General features: G+C 39.0%; 1 protein-coding gene across 2 annotated transcripts in view; it reads left to right on the plus strand.

Annotated features, from left to right (window-relative positions):
- The window catches only part of RSBN1L (round spermatid basic protein 1 like), a 53588-nt gene that overhangs the window by 22897 nt on the left and 7577 nt on the right, over window positions 1-23114 (plus strand). The window contains exons 3-7 of one of the 2 annotated variants that reach the window (XM_056339239.1): window positions 5109-5369; window positions 5688-5752; window positions 17262-17399; window positions 17589-17731; window positions 20970-21137. In XM_056339239.1, the coding sequence (XP_056195214.1) occupies window positions 5109-5369; window positions 5688-5752; window positions 17262-17399; window positions 17589-17731; window positions 20970-21137 (775 nt within the window). Of the gene's footprint in view, window positions 1-5108; window positions 5753-17261; window positions 17400-17588; window positions 17732-20969; window positions 21138-23114 lie in introns of both variants that reach the window. The other variant, XM_056339238.1, reaches the window with a different exon arrangement.

Here is a 23114-nt window from a genome sequence, read left to right on the forward strand (position 1 = left end):
GAACCCTTAGGTAGAGATGTGCAGGCATTCTGTGAAATTCTATTAAAGCTTTGCTGGTAAATACTACTAGAAATCAGTTTTCCATTTTGTGTTTGTATTTCTCAGGAAAACTTTGCTGTATGCAAAAATAATTGAACACAAATATTCTATGTTTGGGTATATGTTGATATCAAAGCAGTATTGGGAACAAGCATTGTACAGCACCACCCACATGCTCACTGTAATAAGGAAAGAGGGAAGAAATTGCAGTCTGATCTGTATTACAGTTAAATGTACTGGAATGCTATCTTTAAAAAGGTAAATTGTGTAACTTTAACCTTAAATGTGAAAGTTCAAACTTTTGGGTTAGGAAGGTTTCTGTTAAGGTTTGATAGGAACTTGGTCCTACCTCATATACATGCTAAGTTAGTGTGGGGGGTGTGTGTATTTTTATTTTACCCATAAAAAATTCAGCCTTCAATGCTTGGGGTGGGCAGATGAAGGTGTAGTGGGGAATGCTGCTAAGTAGATAACGGTTTGCTGCCACTGTTGAGGGGTGGGTTCTGCTGTTCCTCATTGCCTGCTGTCGGTGCTCTCCCTTCTCTAGTTCCTGTCTGACAATACAGGGAACCAATTCTGGTCACTAATCTAGCAGCACGGTGAATAGTTGTCTGCTGAGCCATTAAGTCAGTTTACTGTGCAATCAGATGAGCATCAGTCAGTACCAGGAATGGTACAGGACTGTGTGCCAGGAGCACTGGCAGAGTGGGAAGTTGGACTTTTCCCATCTGTGGCACTGAGCTCTTAGATTGCTCAGCTGTATCATATAGCCACGTTTGAAGGCTGAACAAATAATTATGAGTTTTAACATTTTTCCAGTCTTCCAGTATTCAATTTAATATTGCAATCTAATTTCCTCTGCAATGTACAGTGCCTACAGTATCTAAAAAATTTTTCCTATGTACATCATTTACTGCCAGTGTGAAACGGAGTTCTTGACAGAACTTGTCCTGTGTAGGCAGTAGTGTAAGCTTGTGTAAATGTGAAAAAGTCTCAAAACTACTAATTGGTTTTTGAAGTCATCTTTCAATTTTTGCTTCAAGTGCTTTTAGGGAACTGTCTGACTCTTGTTGGTATATATATTTTTTTAAGTCTTTAATTCTAGTAATTTTTTAAAAGAATCCCATTTGAAATACCTTTTTTCCTGACTTCCATAGTTTAAGGCTTTTTTTCTCTCCAGCGGCATCAGTAACTCAGACCCTTGGAAGAAGAGATTACTTTGTCTCCTAAGGATATACACTCCCCACTGGTTTTTCTCTCTTCCCAGTTGCAAGTAGTAGTTCAGGGGTTTCTGCTACTTCCCATCTTAGATCTTCTGGTGATGTAGGTTTTGGGTTGTGTGTTTTTGTTGGTTTTTTTTTTGTTACACAGTCTTTTGTTCTTTCAGTGATTGCTCTCTGGTTTCCAGGTGCTTCAGATTAACAATGGCCTCAGTTCTATCCTTGTTGACATGCAGAGATCCAAAACTTCTGTGGAAAAGAACAGAACTGTGCTAAGAGATGAGAGGCTGCTAGCAGATATTTATTTGGTTCTAAATTGTTGCACTGTTTTTGCAAGTTCTTATGATTTGGGAAAGTGTGTACTGATCAACTTCAATACTTGATATATGTGTAAATAGCATAACCCTTGTATTCTGTGGTCAAAAGTAGGAAGAGTCTATAGTATTAAAATGTTTTTACTTAAAGCTGAAAAAGAAAATTTCTTCTCAAGCTTGAAGGAGGACTGGGGTGGACACTGGAAAAATAATTTTTTTATCTTGTGGTTACGAGCATTTTTCCCTTTTGGAGATTTCATGGAGGTGATATGAAAACACAAAATTATAAATGTTTTTCACTTCAAAAATGTCTTAGTGTAATTCCTCCTAAAATATATAATAAACATTTATAAAAAGTTTGTACTCAAAACCAGTTGTAATCATATGTTTTATGTGAACTTCATATAGTTAGACACAGATTTAAACTCTGTCTGATTTTAATTTGATGTTATATTGGGTGGGTTGTGTTGTTGTTTCTGTCATAGAAGTGCTGCTGCTTTTGAGACCTTGGCTTTGCTCTTTTGAGTGCTGCTTATTGCTAAGCAGAATAAATAACTTTCAGCTGAAAAGTACCTACCACATCTAGTCCAACTGCTTGATCACTTCAAGGCTGACCAAAAGTTAAAGCATGTTAAGGGCATTGTTGAAATGGCTCTTAAATCACAGGTTTGGGGTATCGACCACCTCTCTAGGAAGCCTGTTTTGTAGTTTAGTAGTTTTGTAACCTTAAAAGGGTTTTGTTGTGGTTTTTCTTTTGTTTGTTTGTGGGTGGTTTGGTTTTGTTTTGCTATTTTTTTTATTGGCGTAGCTGCATCTGTGAAATACATTAAATGATGGATTAAAAAAATCAGCCACCACGTATTACCAGAGTTGTTGAATGAAATTGAATGTTAGTGAAACTTCTTGGAAGATACAATCAAAGGCAGGGAATGGGACAGATTGAAAGGGGAAATCGGATACTCTTCCTTCTTGTAATGTGGAAACAAAGTTGCAGTTTTTGAGGTAGTTTTGCACAGATACAGTTTCATACCCATATTGTATTTAAGTACTTTACATTTCAACTAGTAATAATGGAATGTAATAGCTGGATGTTCAGCAAGGGCATATAGATGCTCATCTTCAGTCTCTTTAAGGTTTTCTTCAGTGATTATAGACGTGGTAAACTATGAGAGAACAATTTGGCTCTTGCCATAGCAAATAGCTTCTTGCTTAGAAGCTGTTGTATTTATTGCCAGTTACATTACTGCTAATTGTACTCCAGTGAACATAAATCTGCAGCCTTTCCCAGCCATGCAAGAAGTCCCAGATCTGAGTGACCAGTCCCTACAAAAATCTGAACTCCATTTGAGAACAAGTCCAATGGGCTGACAGTTAGCCCCCCTGCTTCCCTCTGCCTCACCCTGCTGCAGCATTCAGTGCTATAATTCTGTATTTTCTATATTCAAACTGATAGAATATCTGAGATGTTTGACTTCTTTATGGTATCTATCACTGTAGCAACAAATTTTCATGTGTAGAGTGAAACAATTTTTAAAGGTAAAGCATTTTTAGGAGTTTGAAATGCCTTTAGACTCTTGGATGCTCTCTAGTTGTATGTTTCTGCAGTCAAGAGGTGGAAAGAAATGTCTCTGTATTTTGGTGTTTGGGTTGGGATTTATAAGCCCGTAATGCTGAACTCCCTACCATTGTAAACCATTTCTTTGTTTTTGGAACTGGTGCCATAATGACATCATTAGAATACCCCAGAAAGGAAGCAGTAGGTGATTTTCTTTGTTTGTTTTTTATCAGGTGACAACATTGAGGGTGCCAGGGCACTTGAGTGCAATGAACTGTTTTCAGGACTCCTCTAAGGTTGAGGTGGCTGGTTTTGCACGTGTTGCTGCTTTTTCTGGCCTGCCCGTGCCCACTTGATTTAGAGACTCTTGGGGCAGAAGGAAGAGGTTAACCAAGTAGTGAATATTGCATATACCAGATGAAGCAGTCCAGTTGCGGAGGTCCATGCTGGTTTTACATTAAATTGAGCCTAATGAAAGGACGGATTCTCATGAGGATACTCTGCCTTTTGGCAGTTGAACTTGGTCAGCTAAAAGTGAAGTTGTGCTCATAGAGTATGCCAAGACACATCTACTTTAAAGTGAAGGGAGTCTTTGTAGCTCTTAACTGTGTGGATAAGGTTAAGAAATCTTAGAGCCCACTTCCTTGTTTGGGCTAAATAAGAATTGAGTGACCCCAGGGCACACAAACCACCTCTTCCCCCTGCAGGATGAGAAGGTAGAAGCTAGAGAGATAACTAGCTCGACTGCCTCAACTTTAGAAATCCCAGAGGTATGTAGTTGCTGTCGTGAACCTCAAGAGGCTCAGACACAAATGTCTTCGTTGCTTGCTCTGCTTTCTAGTACCTGCACCTTCCATATGTGAACCTCTTAATTATCACTAAGAATATGTGATTCTATGCACCAACAGTTGTGAGTGGTTGGTTTGTTTGGTATTTTTTTAGGACTCTTGTGAATTACTTGGGCTGAAGATTGCAACCTGAAATTGGTCTACTACAGCACAGTAGTAGAGACTGGCTAACTTTTGTGAATTTGTAATTGTGTTTCATTGCAAAACTTAACTTCTAAACAGCATCTGAACTTGCTGATCTTGAATTCCTTGTTGTGAATATAATTTTGCGCTGTAACGTGACCAGTAATTTGATTTATCAAATTGTGAAATTATCTCAACTGCTAGACTTCAGGGCAGTGTAGTGACAGAAGTTTTTCTGGCTACTGCATTTATTACTTGCAAAACAAAACAAAAACCCCCAACCAACCCAAAACCAAGGGAGAATGTTTGCCTTGGGAATTGCTTGAACATGTTACCCCCAAATGAGTACTTTTTGCCTTTAGGCTATTACAGTTTGTTTTCTGTTCAGCTTGTATATTATGTAAACTTGAAGCTGATATCTCTTTTGTGAGGTTTTGGGTTTTGGTGATGGGTTGTTTTTTGTGTGGCTTTGTTTTAAGTTGTTGTTTGGTTTTTGTGGTGTTTTTTTAGTATGGGGTCAGTTTTCAGATGTTTCCGCATACATCTTAAAGTTTATTTAGTTCTGGGAGAATGACCATGTAAAGCCATCTGACAAGGTAAGTTTTGGCAGTGGCATCTTGTGAACAGCTTGCTGATGATGGTTGATATTTGTTGACTGTAAACCCCTTGTTTGGCCACGTTTTGACAGCTGTCACATAATGTGTCTCAACTTTCTGGCACAGTGATTGCTGATAATCAGTTAAAGGGTGTGATTAAGGATTGTGACTCATCATGAAAGCAGCCTTGGGAAACTTTTTTTTACCCACCCCCCCCCAGCTTATTTCTCTGGCATAATGTGAATGTGGCAGGTGTCTCTTACTACTCATTTTCAGTAAGATAAATGTTGTGACCCTTGATACTGGTCTCTGGTCTGTGTGCCACAGTGAGGGTATTGGTAACTTTGAATCCTGATCTTTAAGTATGTAGTTTGTATATAAAGATAGTTAGATCTTTTTTTTCCTCTCAACAGGTGGGAAGGAGAAACCAAAAACCAGTGCAGAAGAGCTACAGATTAAAAAAGTTAAGAAGAAAAAGAAAAAGAAACATAAAGAGAATGAGAAGAGGAAGCGTCCAAAAATGTACAGCAAATCCATTCAGACCATCTGCTCAGGATTGGTTTCCGATATTGAGGATCAGGAAGCCAAAGGCATCATAGATGATCATCTTAAGGATTTCAGTGGGAAAAATATGGATCCCAAGAAGGACTGTGAGTCCAAGATACCAGAGAACAGTGAGTTTCCATTTGTCTCGTTAAAGGAGCCACGGGTTCAAAATAAACTCAAAAGGTTGGACACATTGGAGTTCAAACAGCTGATTCATATTGAGCACCAGCCTAACGGAGGTGCATCAGTTATCCATGCCTACAGTAATGAACTCTCCCACTTGTCTCCTGTGGAGATGGAGAGATTTGCAGAAGAGTTTGTGGGTCTGGTTTTTAGTGAAAATGAAAACTGTGCAGCTTACTATGTAATGGGTATTGTTCATGGGGCAGCTACTTATTTACCTGACTTTTTAGACTACTTTTCATTTAATTTTCCCAATTCACCAGTGAAAATGGAGATTTTGGGAAAGAAAGATATAGAGACAACGACTATGTCAAATTTTCATGCTCAGGTAAGAGGTTATACATTTTACTTTCAAACAACTGTGGGTTTTTTTCAGAATACAGTTACTATTAGCTGTGCTGTATGGATGTTGCAGAACACTAGAAACAAGGAAATTCTTGAAGTAATAAGTTCTGTAATATGAAAAGATAGGGACCCTATTAACTGAGATAAAAAATTGCATTTTATGGGGGAGGGGAAGTGTCTGCATGCGTGTGTGTGTAGGTTTCGCTGCATTTGTTTCTTGCAGCTGAAGCTTAACTGAGTTTTGGATGGTTAAAATGATTTAGCTGTGGCTATCTGGGTGTTTGAACTCTAGTTTATCTGTATGAACTTCTTCAGAAAACTGAAATGTTTTAATACATTAGAACTATGTTATCCATAAAGTCTCTGTGGGTCACAGTTAATGAGTTGTTGTATTTGTACCTTGAGGGTTCTAAATTCATCCTTGACCACCATTAAGTTCTCCTTTAATGTAGCTCCTAATTTGATCCTTACCCCTCCACATTTCCCCCCAGTTAGTTGTATTCTCCTGACAGCTGTTATGTGGCAAAATGGCAGGCAGCTTTTGAATCTTTTTATTATTTTTGTTGGGTTTATTTTTTATTTACTGGAGAAATGACTGTATACTCTTTTAACAACAGCTGCTAATTAAACATAATTTCTGCTATCTATTAACTTGCTGTGGAAGATAACATTACTGTTTCATATAAATTAGTTCTATTTCAAGCCTTTTAAATTCAGGGGCAAAAAAAGTAGATTGCCACCTTGGTGATGAGGTTGTTGTGTAAAGCCCATACAGATATTCTGAAACCACTTACGAAGGAACTCAATCCTGTTTGGTTTTTTTTATTATATCAACTTTTCTCACAATTGTCTCTGTAACTCCCTAGTTGTAAATTTAGAGGTTGTATGAAGCACCTTTAAACTTTCTAGTCTTTTAAGGTGATTATGAAGAGTTCAAGTGTAAGTTGTCATCTTTTTGATGAAAAACGTGTTTCTTTTCCTTCAGCTATGTAAACATTTGAATGGAATGCTATTGCATTATTGACAATTTTGAAGTGTGTGCTATCCACAAGGATATGCAGAACTGAAATGTTGCTGCAAGAGAGCATCTGCAGTGGTGGTTAAAAATCCATCCATTGCCATGGAATATGAATATTCTGTGAAACATACTCACTTTTTTCTTATTGTTTTCAGTACGAGTCATTACATTAATATTAAATACCACAGAACTTACTATGGGCAGGTACCCAGAGCCACCCTGTCTTAGGTAATTTATATATAAACAGCTGTATCTTTTCTTGTATGTTGTCCAATCTGTTGTCTTGGGCAATATTAATGCAAGTATAGCTGTGTGCTAGTATCTGCCCTAAAAGAACAGTTTAGAAACCCCCAATTGTAGTTTTGTGGATTACGGTGGATTTATTTTACAGAAAGGATGGATTAACTTGGTATTGCAATGGTATTGCTGTTATCTGTAGTTAAATCAGTCCTGTGGTCATTTGGGTTGAGATCATAATTTCCCATTTTTCTGTGAGTGATGGAGGAATGGTGGGAGAATGTAGTAGATAAAGAAGCCAAACTGTAGTGTTATGGCATTCAGCTGGTCACCTTCATCATCTGTTTTACAACCTGTATTTTACTTGGCTGGATGCTTAGTTCCTGTATCTTCTTTTCCTTTGTTTTCTTTCAGTTTTCCAGTTAGTTTTCGTAGCATTTTATCACCTGTCAGTTTGGTTGGTTGACAGAAAATGCTTGGCTGCTTGTATTTTTGCTAACGTAAAGTGTAATGTGTATAAATAATGTATGCAGGTGTACACCAGACTTACTCTGGCGTAAGATCTTCCGTGCAGCATCACTGTTGCCTGAAATATTTAAGTCAGTATCTTGGTTGCCTAGCTGTTAATTCTGTTTTTCCTTATTTCATTATATTTTTGGTTTAGGTGATCTGCTACAGTTGAAAGGCTTTGTTAGCTTAGTATCTCCATTCTGACTGGAGACAGTATCAAAGATGTCTAGGAAGGAGTATGGGAGTCTAATAGTCATAGTGATGCTGTGTCAGAATGCACATCCTCCAGGGATATGACAGGACCATTTCGAATCGGAGTTGTGAATTTTGTGGTTTTAACTTTTCAGCTGTATTTTTTGCCGTGTGTGTAAATTTGCGTCATTAGTATGAGTTACCTCTGTTTTCTGCCTCTACCTTCCTTTATGAAAGGTACTAAACGATTGCATAACTGTTATATTTTGTGCAGATGGACAGTATTCTGTCTCTGTGAGATTCTGCGTGAATCTTTTAAAAGGGATTCTAATGTGCTGTTGCAGCGCATTTCAGTGACATTTTAAATGTAGTTTTCTGTTCCTACATGGCAAAAGCTGTGCTCAGTGTTGTCTCGAGCTGCCTGAGCAATGTCTAGCAGTTGTTATATAGTCTCAGTTGAGATGTGAGTAATTTTCTAATGTCTAAATAGGAGCTCAGTTTTATCGAGTCTGCTTTGAGTATCTATCTCAACCTTCTTTAGCCTTAAGAAACCTGGATATTGCTTCGCTAATTTTAACTAAAATACTGAAATGAGGCTCCCTTCAGTACATGGTGTTCTTTGGTTGTTTTTGAGAACTGATTGTAGCACATGTAATGTCTGACAAACATAAGCATTTAAAAAGTATTAAAAAAATAAAAAGGATAGATGAGCTAACCCTGAAATGAAGTATTATGTTTTATCAGGCTTTGTATTTTTCAAGGTGATTCTTTCAGTATTACTCAATCTTTCACCCAGTCTTGTGGCAGATGAGGGTTTTTTTTGGTTTTAAGTAACGCATATTTTCAAATCTGTGAGTTCTGGGATAAGAAGAAAATTCCACAGTGAATTCTATTGGCAAGATTAAACCTGTTGGGGTCCTCCTAAGTCTGCCTGGAAAGTCTGTATCTCTCAAGTAATTTACTTAGTTTTCACAATTGTGGAGTTGAAAATGAGCTCCTTTGAACTTCCTTCCCGATGTACCTGTGCCAGACAGAAGTAATGTAGTTTCACTTGTGAGGAGATCAAAAGTGGGCAGAAGCTTATGAGAATAGTTAACAGCTGGCACAGGAGAGAGGAGTTTGTGTTGGACCTGGTTCTGTCTCATCAGAATTAGCTTTTAAGTTGGGGCAGGGGGAGTGGAGTTTTGCATCACCTAGTTTGGGCCTATGTTTAAGTAGTCCTTAATTCTTTAAATTCTTTAGGTTAATGGAACAGTTCTGTTTCTGTGAACTGCCTACGGTAAGGCTTGGTCAGACTGTTTCAATAATAAGGCAAAATGGAATTGGTCTGAGTATCCTTGTAGCCAGTAGTCACTCTTTCAGGTGATGGAAAACTGTTTGCTCTAGGGACACCTCTGGGCTCCATCATTTTGTAGATGGTAATAGCTGCCTCAGTTACCTGATAGCTATGAATCTTACTTGCCAGTTTCTTACAAGGATTTCAAAGAACATAATCAGCTTTTACCACCTGCTTGCAGCTTACATCAGTTCAGTTAAGCTAAGCTGTTTGGTGTTGAGGCAAATGCTTCTAATATCTTGAATCCATTACTGTGCCCTCATGCTGGCCAACTGTAAATTTTTATTGCCTCACTGAAACCTCAAAGCACACATTTCATATTTAACTGTAAGTGTGGAGTCGATTGGATTCACTGTGCTTCAGTCTTGTTCCAGAGGCAACTTTTTAGTATATGTGAACAAAAATGCCCAACAGACCCCAAAATTTCTGTGCTTCAAGACAAGATTTGACTATTTTAAAGCTGTATCTGACAAGTGCTTGTCTGACTTGTTTGCTGGAGATCTCTAGGTGGTTTCACACTTGCCAAAGAAATCTGTTGAAAAATCTTTTTTTTTCCTTTGTCCTCTTATCTTAATCCTCCTGCGAGTCTGTTTATTCTGATCTTTAGTGGATAAGGCAAACAGTTTATGCCTTTCTGTCCTGTTCTCTTTATTTGAAGATTGCTTAACAGCTGCCCCGCGCGCGCCGCGCCCCCCCCCCCCCCCCCCGCCAGTTTGAGTCATTTGAGTTATTTCAGTCTACCATTGTGTTATATCCTTATCAGTCTTACTGCTCTCCCCTTATGCTCTCTTCATTCAGCCTTATTTTTCTTAAAATGTGCTACTGAAAATGGACAGTGTCTGCCTGATATATTGTCAAGGAGTACGAGAAGATTGCTTCAAGTCTCTTGCAAATTATTGCTCTGTTATCTATTCCTGCCTTTTTCAGAGTGGTTGAGGATCTGCTGTAGCAGCAGATCCTGCTAAGCTGAATCACTCCCTTTTTTGTGTTTATGCAGTTCATTATATATTGCTGGGTGTAGTTCTTTGCTTTTATTCAAATTGAATTATATCTTATGTATTCAGAGCCCTTCTCCGTTTTATCTAAGGTCTTGTTAGTTTTGATCCATTCCTGTAGTGGTCTTGCAGCTTTGTGTTACCTGCAGGTTTCATAAGCATATGTTGTGTTCAAAGGTAAGATCCTTGCTGCGTGCCCCACCGTTGGCCCTCTCATATTGATAGTTACGTGAACACAGACAAATTAAAACTGCCAGGGGTTTGCTGTTACTAGACCATGTTTCTGTAGCAGTTCTGAAGACATAATGCAAATGTCAAATGACAAGGTGTGTACTGGTCTTTTGAAGAAGCCTATCCTGTCATAGAAAGAAAGGTTAGTTTGACTTGATTGGGATACTTTTTTGACATTTCCATACTTATTAGCTTTTACAGTCTTAATTTCTAGGGGGTTAGGATGGGAGTATCTAGCAAACTTTTTTTCTGGAACTTGAAACTAGGCTAAATGGTGTCTGTGTCTTGCTTCTCTTGATACCTGCTTCTTTAAGATGGTATGCTTATCCTCTTTCAGCTTTGAAGAATCTGTTCCGTGTTTTTGAGTTGTCATTGATTTATTAAAGCTTGCTTACTACCTTCGTACTATGTGAGGATACTTGTCATTAAGCCTCTTCAGTTTAGGAAAAGTCACTTGTATTTTGCACTGCTCATTGTGCAGTTAGACAAATTGTCAGAGCCAGTCTAGCACCTGTTGCTGCTAAAAGAGAATGTCCTTGCTTCTTTCTACCCAGATGCGTGTTCTTGTGCAAAGCTGTTGTGCTTCTCTAACTGGTGACCCAGTTTGTTTTGTGAATCCAGCAGAAAACTTAAAACCAGTCACTCAGGAGCAGGTTATTACTGAGTTAGAAAATTTTATTTACTATGCTAGAGGTAACTCAAGGATGAGTATGGGACTACACAATCCGCCCCATTCAGTAACAGCAGTTAATTTGTATCTTCAGAGAAACAATTTCTGTTGTTTGTTTCCTCGTCGGAAGTAATTTATTCCATGTTGCCTACGTTAACTGCGGTGAACACTGGATATTCAGATAGCATAAAGAATAAGTGTTTTGGAGGAAGAAATGCAATAGTAGTGATAGTGCATGTTTGTGTTGTGACTTTCAAATGAGTGGTTTTCCTCACTTCTTGAAGTTTGGGGGTAAAACTCTTTATCAGATAATTCATAAGACTATGTGTAAAAGACTTTATTGATAGATAACAGCAGCTTATTGTTTTCCAAGCAAAGAAAGTTTTCAGTTACTGGATACCATTCAACAAGGAATCAATTCACATGGAATGCCATTAGAAATCTACAACACATGCTCATTTGTTTTCCACTTGGAGAATAGTTATCTTTCTAGATTGCTTTTTGACAGTCTCAGCCACTAAATATGAAGTGATAGTTCTATGTTACTTTTTTGGTTGTATAGTTTGTATTAACAAAAAAACAAACCTAAAAAACCTCCTAGAGGTTTGTACTGGCAGCTTGGACAGGATCTGAGACTGAACCCTGTCCTGCTGAGTGAAAAGAGCATGATAGCTACTCCACTTTCACAAGATTATTTCCTGTGAAGGTATCTAATTGATGCTATTTTTTTTTTAAATTCCTTATAGACTGCTTCACTGTTTGTGTGTCATCAGAATTCAGAATAATAGGTTATCTTGCTTTTAAAAATGTCTGTCCATCCACTGCATTACTCGAGCATTTCATCTGCAAGCTGAAATGTGAAGTGATAAACTACAGTCATAAAAGGGTACTGGTGGAACTATACTGCAGTAAAAACACTAGGGTTGTATTTCCAGAAACTTCCAATTGGGTAATTGTATATTTATTGAAATTGAAGCTTAAATGACAATGAATCACCTTGTCACCTTGTGATTAATGCTGTAACTTTAAAGGCATCTCACTTTGATATGAAAACCCTGACTTAAGCAAAAAAAGAGGAGGGGGGAAGTAGTATGAATTATATGTGGTTTAAAAGTAAATAGTAGCAAGTACATTTGCAAGTATTTTTAAACTCAGAGCCATTTTGATGAATATTTAAGTGAAATTTTGATGTTTCACTATCAGTTCCCATTTGGAACTGAAAATATATGTAAACATTTTAGGATTTGAAAAGAGTTGGCAAGGAACAGAAAACCATTTGGCACTTTTTTCAAAATGTTCCAGATAAGAAAATAATGCTACATTGCTTCTTCATGACTATAGCATTTGAGATACCAGATTTAGAGAAATAACAGTGAATGTGAAGCTGGATTTTTTTGGTTCTATGAAACATTGCTTGTGCACTTGCATAGTGAAATGAAACCTGCTATTTCCTCTGATCTCCCAGCATATTTTTATGGTGATTATGGTGATTTAATGGTTTTGTTTCTTTTGTTGGTCTTTGGGGCTTTCTTTGTGGGTTTCTTGATTTTTATTTTCCTTTCAGTGGGTTTGGATATTTTTTTGGGTTTTTCTGTTAGTTTGTTCTATGAAGGCTGCTTTTCCAGACCTCCTGGTTTTAAAGCTAAAAAACTGAAAGAAATTTAAATTTTAAAATTCTCACAAGAAAATGTTAGAACTTCAACTGAAAAAAACCCACCACCCTACTGTATTAAAAATAGGAATTCAGTTGTAACTTGCCCTAGTTCATGCGTGGGTTTTGGGGTTTTTTTGGTTTTTTTTCTGTGTGTGTGGTTTTTTTTTTTTTGTTAAAAAAAAATCAGTCTACTGAAATGCTTGCTTTCTCTGGACACTTCCTTCCAGTTTGTTTCTCTTCCAAACAGAAAATGGAAACATCTTTAATATACAGTGTCTAAAATGTTTGCTATTTGTAGAATGATAATGCTAAAATATATTGTTGTCAATATTTTATGTGTATATATTCAGATTTAGTCTTCAGATTCTTTTAGGCACAAAGATGTTTATTGCAAAATATTTGCTTTTTAGCACTCCTTACTTAAAACTGAGCAAGTTCAGTTACACTAAAAAAATCCGTTGATGCAGTACTAGTTGTACAAGCAGGTAATTCTCAAGTTTTACTAATTCTAAATTCAGTGGTGGTTCTACTGTCATAATTTCCCGTTACCTTGATGCAAGAGAATGACAGTCTCCTTTTGTGTGCTTTTAGGTGACATACTTCAAATTTAAGCTATGCAAGAAGAAAGAAGTTAGGCTATGTTGTATTTATTTGGTTATATGTTTCTATTTTACTTGTCCGTTGTATTATACTGGATTTCATTCATGTTTTTTTTGCATATGTGTATTGATTCTGTTCACAATGCCTGCATGCTAGAAGAACTGCATGCTGTTTATTTGAGCACATTTATAACATTCTAAAAACATAGGCATACAGTAATGTAAAACGACATTGAGGACGATTATTTATAGAAGTTGTATAATATTTGATTTTTGTGGTCAGCACATAATATATAGAATTCAGTGAACAAGTACTGGTTTTGGTACATCAGTATTGTTTTTGTGAGTTCAGAAAAATACAGAGGAAACTTCCCTTCCTATGAACAAAGCAGCCAAAGGATGCTGACAGTAAAAGGAAAGTGTTGCTGTTATCTGATATGCCATAGATTAGACTTAATTTGTTGTTGTCTTTAAGAGGATTAATTTTACTTGTCATGGTCAAACAGTGGAAGGTGTTCAGTGTTTTCACATTATTACTTAGTAGCAGTCTAATTTTTGAGTGAGTGAAAATTAATTTTGTTTGCTAGCTAGTTCTTCCCTCCACAAATGACCTTACCTTTTTATATGTTTTTCTAATTCTTTAAGATAGTGTCATCTAAACAGCAACTCCTGATCTGAGTCTAGAGTTCAGGGTGCTATATTCCATGGAAGATAAGAGATAGGAGTTACTTTTCATTGCCAACAGCTGCCTCCTCTTCCAGATTCCCTCTTGCTCTCTCTGGCCAGGCATTAGTCTTTATCAGCTATGTCTTTATTTAATTCTTATTTACATAATGTTCTTAAATTCAAGTAATTGTGGGTTAGTCAGATCCATTCCCTAAGATGGCTCCCAGTCTACCTTTTGAAGACAGTGCTAGCAGGAAAGAAGGGAAAGAGAGGGAGCAGACCTTCCCTTTTTTCATCACCAGCATGGATTTATTGTCTGTTTGTACTAGGTCTGCATGGATTAAAATTAATTTTCTTCATAGTAGCCTATTAAGGGACTGTGTTTTGGATTGTGACTAAAACTGTTCATAATACATCGGTGTTTGAGCTATTGCAGAGCAGCACTTGCACAGCATCAAGGCTTTCTCTTTTTCCCCATTCTGGACCCCCTGGTGAGTAGGCTGGGGTGGACAAGAAGTTGGGACAGGACATGCCTGGTACAGCTGACACAAATGGGCTGCAGGAATATTCGATGCCATGTAACGTGCTAAGCAATAAATGGAGAGGGCCAGGGGGTGCATTTGGTTTGGAAAGTGGCTGTTGCTGGGAGACTGGCGGGATGTCGATCTGCTTGTGGGCAGTAGTGGGTGATGAAGAACACCACTTTGTGTTTTTCCTCTCTTATTCGCTTTCCTCTCTTGTTCACTTAGTAATCTGTCTTTATCTGGACCCATGCATTCCTTTGCTTTCCCTGTTGTCTCTCACTGTTGGGAGTGTTGAGTGAGCAAGGGGCTGTATGGTACTTTGCTGCTGCCTGGGGTTAACCCACCACAGAGTTCTTGAAACACTCAAACATTTTATTCTCTTTGCAATGATACAAATCTGAATATGGTCCCAGAAGAAACCATTTGTCCTGTAGCTCTGACATTCTTAGCATTATTTTTGGCATTTCACCTCTCCAAAGCTGGATCTTGAAAAGGAATCTGCTCTGCCTGTTGAATGAGGGGAACATAACTGGTCAGGAGAGCTAGGAGCGAATTGGGATGGACCAATAATGCTTAAAAAAAGTTGAGCTGATCTTTCAGTTTTAACTTTCACTGACATGGTGGTTTTGGGCCTATATAAGAAATTTCTTAATTGATTTACCTTAAGCAAGGATTATGTTGCACTTAAAAAACTCTGCTGATTTCATGCTTCACTGCCAACACCTAGTACATAGGCCAGATGGGTGAGTTGATCAGCTGAAAGCTGCGGAACCTCTCCTAACTTCAGTTCGTAATTTTGGGTGAAGTTGTAGAGTTTTCAGTTGGAGTAGTTCCACAGCTAATTTATCATATGCTGTGTGAATCCTAGAATCATTTAGGTTGGAAAAGATCTTTAAGATTGTAAGAGTCCAACTGTTAACCTAACACTGAAGTCCACCACCACACAAAGATCTACATGTCTTTTAAATACCTTCAGGGTTGGTGACTCAACTGCTTCCCTGGGCAGCCTGTTCTAATAATGCTTAAGAAACCCTGTCAGTGAAGAAACTTCCTAAGACCTGATCTAAACTTCCTCTGGCATAATATGAGGCAGTTTCCTTTTGTCCTGTCACTTGGTACTTGGGAGAATGGTAGTGGTAGCAGAAGAAAGCAACGGAAAAGATAGAAAAATGGTTCCCTCTAATCAGGAGCGTGGATGAAAACAGCAGCTTAACATCCTGGCCTGGAGTGGTGGAATACTTATGCCAGTAGAAGAAGCATCCTTTTGCATCTTAAATTTATCAGTAAACAGTTAACAGATTTATGACTATCTGTAGCTTTAGAAAGTGGGTTTTAGGGTACTTTGGAATTGGTCTATCCAGTAAGCCAATGATGTAATATAAGTCACACAAGTGAGTGTCCCTTCCTTGTCCCAGTGCTTTAGTTGTGTGACCTCCTGATGCTTTGCGCCAGTGCAGATAGAGCTGAGGACTGAGCTAGTGCAGATTTGGCAAAAGTGAATGCTTTCTGATGTTTAATCATAAAATCACCAGATGTCCATGCAAAAACGCTACAAGAATGTATGACTAAGGGTTTGGGGAATAGAGGAGTACTGCTCTTTTCAGTATGTCTGTGCTGACTTGCCATTACACTAGCTCAGACATTTTGTGAAATCCTACTTTTAGCCAGTCCTCACTTCCCTGGGTGTGTATGACAACTGAGATGATCTGAAGAAGAGTATTTAGTTCTGTGTATCTGGAATGAGTCAGGTTACCTCAGTCTAGCTTCTCAGCAGGGCACAGTATTGTTCCATGTTGTACGATTTAGTCCTGTTTTCAGAGGAAAGGATGCTTATTCTCCTCTGTCCTGCCATAATTACTAGGAATTTTAATGGTTTGTTTGGGTGAGGACCATAGCTAAACAGTACTTTGTTAACTGTTTTTCTTCTACCTTTTTTCTTGCTTTGAATGCAGAATGTCTTAGAGATGCAGTGCAAGAGCCTTACTTGAGTTGTGCAATAAACTATTTTCTCTTCCCTCTGTTCTGATCTGGTCATGCTTCATCTAATACCACTGTGTCTTTCAGCCTATTAAATAGGAGATTGGAAGCTTAAAGGGAAGTGATCCTCATCAATCTCATGCCTAAGTATTTTGTTGATGTAACACAACAAGATCAGATTATTGAAAAAAAACAAAACAAAACCAAAAAACCTGACGAGATGTTTCTGTTTAAGTTAAAAAGAAAAGAGTTTTCATGAGGTGAATTTTATAGCTGTTAAAGTTCTAAGGGAGTGTGAGGTGTGTTAGCACAGCACAGCAAAAATGAAGGAATAAGTGTAATTCTTTTCCTATACTAACTTGTAATGAGCCTTGTTTCCACTGTAATAAATTAGCTCCAGTTAACGTGCTCACACAGAGGTCATACTGGAGAAGATGATTAACAGAGTAAAAGTTCAGATGCTAATTACTTGTAACTCAGGGCTCTGCGTAACTGTTACAGGAAAAAGGTAAAAATTCAGCCAGTAATCAATTCAGTTGAGTAATCCAGGTAAGAATCCTTATTTACTAGTCATTGAGCAGACCATATGTTAATACCTTTTCACAGTTTCTACTTCCAAATGTTATTTTTTTGAAAGGCTATAGTTACTCAATCTTACCTTCAGACTTCAAGTAAAATAGAAGTTGTCTTGTGTCTTTAAGAGGTTTTGTCTTCGGTGATGAACTCATATTAATTGACTTCATAATAATCGGAAGTACACAGAAGACTGTAGGACTAATATCAGTCAGAAAACACAAACATGGAGATTAAGAGTGTTTACTGAACGTAGACTTTGAACAGTAGTGGACTCGGTATAACTTTTGTTGTCATATTCTACTTGTAGGTAAAAAGAACATACTCTCATGGTACGTATAGAGCTGGCCCAATGAGACAGATCAGCCTGGTTGGAGCAGTTGATGAGGAAGTGGGGGATTACTTCCCTGAATTCCTTGATATGTTGGAAGAATCACCCTTCTTAAAAGTAAGGACAGAAGGGAATGGTTGGGAGAAGGGGGACAATATACTGCTGTTCTAATAAAACTGAGAGTATGTGATCTTGCTTAGATAATTGAGTGGTCTAATAAATGTTTCCATTGTGACAGATAGAGGCTGCTTTTAAAATCTTTTTAAAGTAACTCACTTCAAAATTGTGGCTTGTATTTCCCATTAGTGTACACTGCCATGGGGAACACTTTCTAGTTTAAAATTAGAGAGTCGTAAAGACAGTGATGATGGTCCCATTATGTGGGTACGTCCAGGAGAACAGATGATCCCTGTGGCTGACATGCCAAAGTCACCTTTCAAAAGGAAGAGGTATGTTGAATTATTTTGCTTAATAAATGTCTGGTTAGTATTCTTTCTCTAAAAACTAATTTTGTCCCAAACATTTTTACAGGTTGATACTGTATCTAAATATAAATTCCTGTAAATCTTCATCTCAACATATGCTTTTAAGTTACTTTCTTTTGTACGGATGTGGATTTTTTTGAAAATGTGTTTACTATCTAGCCAAGTAAGGTGCTGGATCTCTTTGGAGCTGTAGTAGGAATTTAAGGGGAAAACTGCAGGGAAATATGAACAGGCAAACAACTACTGATGCATGCCATGAGACTGGAATTAATACCCTGGTTCTTAAATGTGAGTGGATGTTTAAAGATCTTAAGGGACAAGGGCTTCTCTCTCATCTGAAAATTAACACCTCCAACATTAAATGACATCATTAAGCATTGCAGTGGTATGGGGTATAAGTACCAGCTTAGGAGTAGGGATGTTCTCTGCAGAGCTTGAATATTATGTCTTCAAAGTTCTCTTGTTCAAACTTCAAATGTAAAATAGGAGCATACAAGCAGTGGAAGCAGTCAAATGCTTCAGAAGAAGTATAGAGACGCTCCCCAGCCACGAAGGCAATACAGTTAAAGCCAAAGACCATCTGGTGCTGAATTTGGCAAGGGATGTGAAGGGCAGCAAGGACTTTTACAGGCATATAGACAGCAAAAGAAAGATTAGGGAAAGTGTAAAATGTCTGCTGAATGGGGCAAAGGGTCTGCAGGCACAAGGCAAAGAAAAGGCAAGATAACTCAATGATTTCTTTGCCCTTTACTCATGGGATATACCTTCAGGAATGCCAGGCCTTGGAGACATAGGAATATATGGGGCAAGGACTACTCGTCTTCAGTGGAGGAGAATCAGGTTAAGGAACATATGAGATGTACAATTTAGACAAAATCCCCATGGGACCTGATGAGATGTATCCACAAGTGCTGTGGGACTTGGCCAGTATCATTGCAAGGCTGCTCCTGATCATCTTTGAAAGGTCATGGCAATGGACAAAGGTTCGTGAGGACCTCAAGAAAGCAAATGTCACTCCAGTTGTTTAGAAGGATATGAAGCAGGATCTGGGGAACTGCAGGTCAGTCGGTCTCACCTTCATCTTCGGAAGGACGCCATTTCAAGCATGAGGGACAAGATGATCATTTGGAGGAACTGTTATTTATTTACAAAGGGGAAATCATACCTTATCCACCTGATAACATTCTACAACAAAATGACTAGTTTAGAGGATGAGTGCCAGGTGTGTGGTTTATCTCGAATTTAGCAAGGCTTTCCACACTGGACACCTATCTCCTGTAAATCGTAACAGACAAACGAATGAAGGACAAACTGGACTGGTGGACAGTGAAGTGGTTCAAGACTTGGGTTAACTGCTCTGCTGAAAGGGTTGCGATCAGCAGCACAAAGTCCAGCTGGAGGACAGATGCTACTGCAGTAACTCAGATATTGATACCTTGTGCCAATGCTGTTCATCATCTTCATTAACGACCAGCATCATGGGACAGAGCACACCCTCAGCAACTTTGCAGGTGTTGCAAAACCAGAAGGAGCTGTTGATGCACCACAGGGTTGTGCTGCCAGCGAGAGTGACCTCGGGAGGCTGTAGGAATGGGTCAACTCTGTGGACGCATGAAGTCTTCACAGGGGCGCGCAAAGAGGAACAGCCCTGTGTGCCAGCACAGGCTGGGGCCCAGCTGGCTGGGCAGCAGCCTGACAGAGGTGGCCTTGGGGGTCCTGGTGGATGACAGGTTGACCGTAAGCCCACCAGCGTGCCTTCCTGGTAAAGCAGGCCAGCAGCCTCCCGGACAGGATTAGGAAGAGCACTGCCAGCAGGTTGAGGGAGATGATTCTTCCCCCGCTGCTCACCACTGCTGAGACATCCAGAATATCACATCAAGTTCTGGGCTTGCCGGTCCAAGACAGACATGGGCATACTGGAGCAAGTCTGGTGGTGTTAAAGGTGGGCATGGGAGATCTGGGATTTACCCTTGAGAAAAGAAGGCTTGGTGGGATCGTATCCATGTTTATAAGCACTTGATGGGAGTTTGTAAGAAGGACTTTTCAGCAGTGCTCAGTGGTGTGACCAGAGGTGATGGGCACAAACTGAATTACAAGAAATTCCATTTAAAATGAGGAAGAAGAGAGTTTACTGTCTGGAAGGTTGAACACTATGACAGGTTGCCTAGAGAGCTTGTGGAGTCTCCATCTTTGGAGTTGCTCAAAACTGGACTGGGCACAGTCCTGAGCAACCCACTTGAGCTGAGTTGGGGCAGCTGGACATGTACCTTCCAATCTTGGCTGTTAGGATTATAAACAGCTCTGGGAAAAGTGTGGCAGACAATGTTGGCTCCAGGCGGCCAAGAAAATTGTCTTGTGGCTCTGTTCCTGCTCTGCAGTGTTTCCTTCACTTCCATTAAACCCTGAAGAAATAATCTTTTTGTGCTTCTCATGCCCCATTCTGTGACAGAATGAAATGCATTTCCCAGCAGCTTGATAGAAACACAAACGATGAAGAAGGACTTTAGGGACAGTAGAAATGTGTATCTAATAGTTGGGAAGTGGGAAATGTTGGCAGTACCCAGCCAGGGGCTGATCACAGTAGGCCCCAGTTTCACAGTGCCTGGGGTGGGGCGCGGGCAGGTGGGGAAGGCCTGGGGCTGGGGGGCCAGGTTCAGCCCAGACTCCCATGTGTGGTGATGGGCATGTCTGAGTTCAGGCCAGGAAGCTGATCTGACAGTGAGGATCAGGTCCAGTGATTGCCCGGCAGATCCATCGTGACAAAGCTGTCTAGAGGTCAAACTGGGAAGCAAGTCTGTGGCCCAGCACACCTCTGGCTGAGGTCGAGACCAGCGTGGCTCAGGCCAGGACTGAAGGCCCAGGCCTGAGATAAAATGAGTCTCCTGGTCTCTGTGCCTGCATTTGTGGGTGGAGACTGTAGGTGAGGCTGCTTAGTTGTTAGGGCCTTCTAGTGCATTCAGGGCCCTGATGCTGTGCTCTTGTTGGTGTTGCTGGGGTTTTGTTGGTGTGTTTGGTTTTTTTGTTGTATAGGTGTTCTGATTTTTTGCATAGTTCATTAAATTTTTAATTTATACTAAGGGTTAATGCTCATCTCATTTCACTACATGTTCTCGCTGAACAGAGAAAAACCTATTGGCTATGGTGTGGAAATTAGGTAATAAAGAAAAAATTCTGTGTCACTAATACTGTTTTTTGTATACAGAACTACCAATGAAATAAAAAACTTGCAGTACCTACCTCGCACCAGTGAACCCCGTGAAATGCTATTTGAAGATCGGACACGAGCCCATGCAGATCACATCGGACAGGGCTTTGAACGACAGACTACAGCTGCTGTGGGAGTATTGAAGGCTGTGCGCTGTGGAGAGTGGTATGTGTTGATTGACTTACCTAGGTGTTTGAAAAAATTTGCCTGCATTTCATTTATAATTAGCAGAAGGAGCACAGAATAGGTTAATCTAGTATTGGAGGTTTAATGAAGACATAATAGATACTGGACTTTTTTTTTTCTCCTCTCTATCTCTGTGGACTAGATGTGTTTGCCCTCTGCTAGACTGCATACAGGTTTGTTTTGTGGCTGAAACTAGTAAGGTGTTTTGCAATGAGTGTAATAGCTGTAACTGAGTTGCTGTAACAGAGTGAGTTAGATGTAAAAACACTTCACACTTGTTTTGCTTTAAACATTGCAAATGAACTGACCTGAGTTTCTGACTCAGAGGTGCACATGAAGACCTTTTGGCACTTCTTTGTGTTATCTGGAGATGATCAGAGTTTTTATGCTTCTGCTTCAAAGTCATGGCTGTTATAACCCGGATATACTTATGGTGGATCACCTAGAAAGAATCCTGTTGGAGGTTGTGTGATGTTTTTTGGTGTCTGTGTTTGGAATTCTCATATGAGAGTTAGGAAATTAATGTGTCTCATTTGAAGCTCTTTGCATTGTAGCCAAATAAAAAAAGCCCCTAATTATATGGGCTTCCTGGTCCAAATCTAGGAAGTGGTGTTCAGGATGTTCTGACCTTGGTTTGGGGGAATGACCTTAGTTTTGGAGGTTAGTTTTACATATGTATACAGTAAAACCACTTTTTGCTCTTTGTCTAGAAATTAGAAGGGTGAATTCCCTTTGGATGAAATTATGCAAATTTGTGTTACAGTGCAGGAGTTCATTGAGATAGAAAACTGAGTAATTACCGTTGGGGAAGAACTTGATTGTTCACATATTAATGTGTGTGCATTTTGGGCTCTGAGGTTTTGCAGTTTACTTCCTCTTCAGGTTGATGAAATCTGGAGCCTTAAACTTCCTCCTTTTTCTGATTATGAGAAGCTGGAGTGAATTAAGACTGAGCAGTGGTGGCAGTGCAAGAGCCGAGATACTGGGGCGGTGGCGGGAGGGAGAGAGAGAGAGCATGTGCTTTATCAAAGGAAGTAAAAAAAAAAAACCACCAAAAAAACCAAACCCACAAACAAAAAAAAACCCCAACCAACAAACAAAACAACAAAAACAAACCACAAACAACCTACCAAAATAAAACAAACCCCACCAAAACCAAACAACAAACAGACCAAACAAAATTCCACTCCCCAAACCTCTGTGCCACTGGAAATTAGTAAGAATTTAAATTAATAGCAATTTAAATGTCTGTGGGAAATTCCCATTCTCATCCTGTATGTTCATAACAAGATCCTGCTCCCTTGGAAGTCATTACCTGTTCATTTATGTTCTAAAAACAAGTTTCCTTATCAGATCTAAACCCTCATCTTTTCTTGTACATTGGGACTTCTGGAAAAGCGTGTCTCTTCAACTTCAGTTAAAACTCCTATTAAACTTGAAAAAAATGAATGAAATCAGTAAAAATAAAAATTGTGTAGATTAAAGTATGATCTGAAAATAGGCAAAGCTAGGCAAAACTGCCCAGTTGGGGGAGGGGTGGGGGGGAGAGTAACTGTCAGCATTTCACTTCAGTGTAAGGACTGAAAATGTAGCTTTTAATGCAGAATAAAAAATGCTGGACTGACGTATGTGGAAGAGGAAAATATATAACACAACACAATACAAATAGTATTTCAAGTTTGATTTTTCAAAAGTTATTTCACTGTACTTACATGAAGAGAGATTATGATAATGAAGCATTATTAATTAATGTTACACTGTAATAATTTCATTGCTTTACAGTGAAGTTAATGTAAGCTGTGGGTAGGTGTATTTTAAAGGAAACAACATGCATGGAAGTTTTGAAAAAACTGGGTGGTGTTTTAAAAATCTTTAGTCAAACAAAACTGGAAGCTGGAGATATTCCAGGGATGACTACAGCACTATGGCAGTAAAAATGCATATGCTTTAATGATG

This window comes from Falco biarmicus, chromosome 5 (assembly GCF_023638135.1).
Source record: "Falco biarmicus isolate bFalBia1 chromosome 5, bFalBia1.pri, whole genome shotgun sequence".
NCBI classification, from domain to species: domain Eukaryota; kingdom Metazoa; phylum Chordata; class Aves; order Falconiformes; family Falconidae; genus Falco; species Falco biarmicus.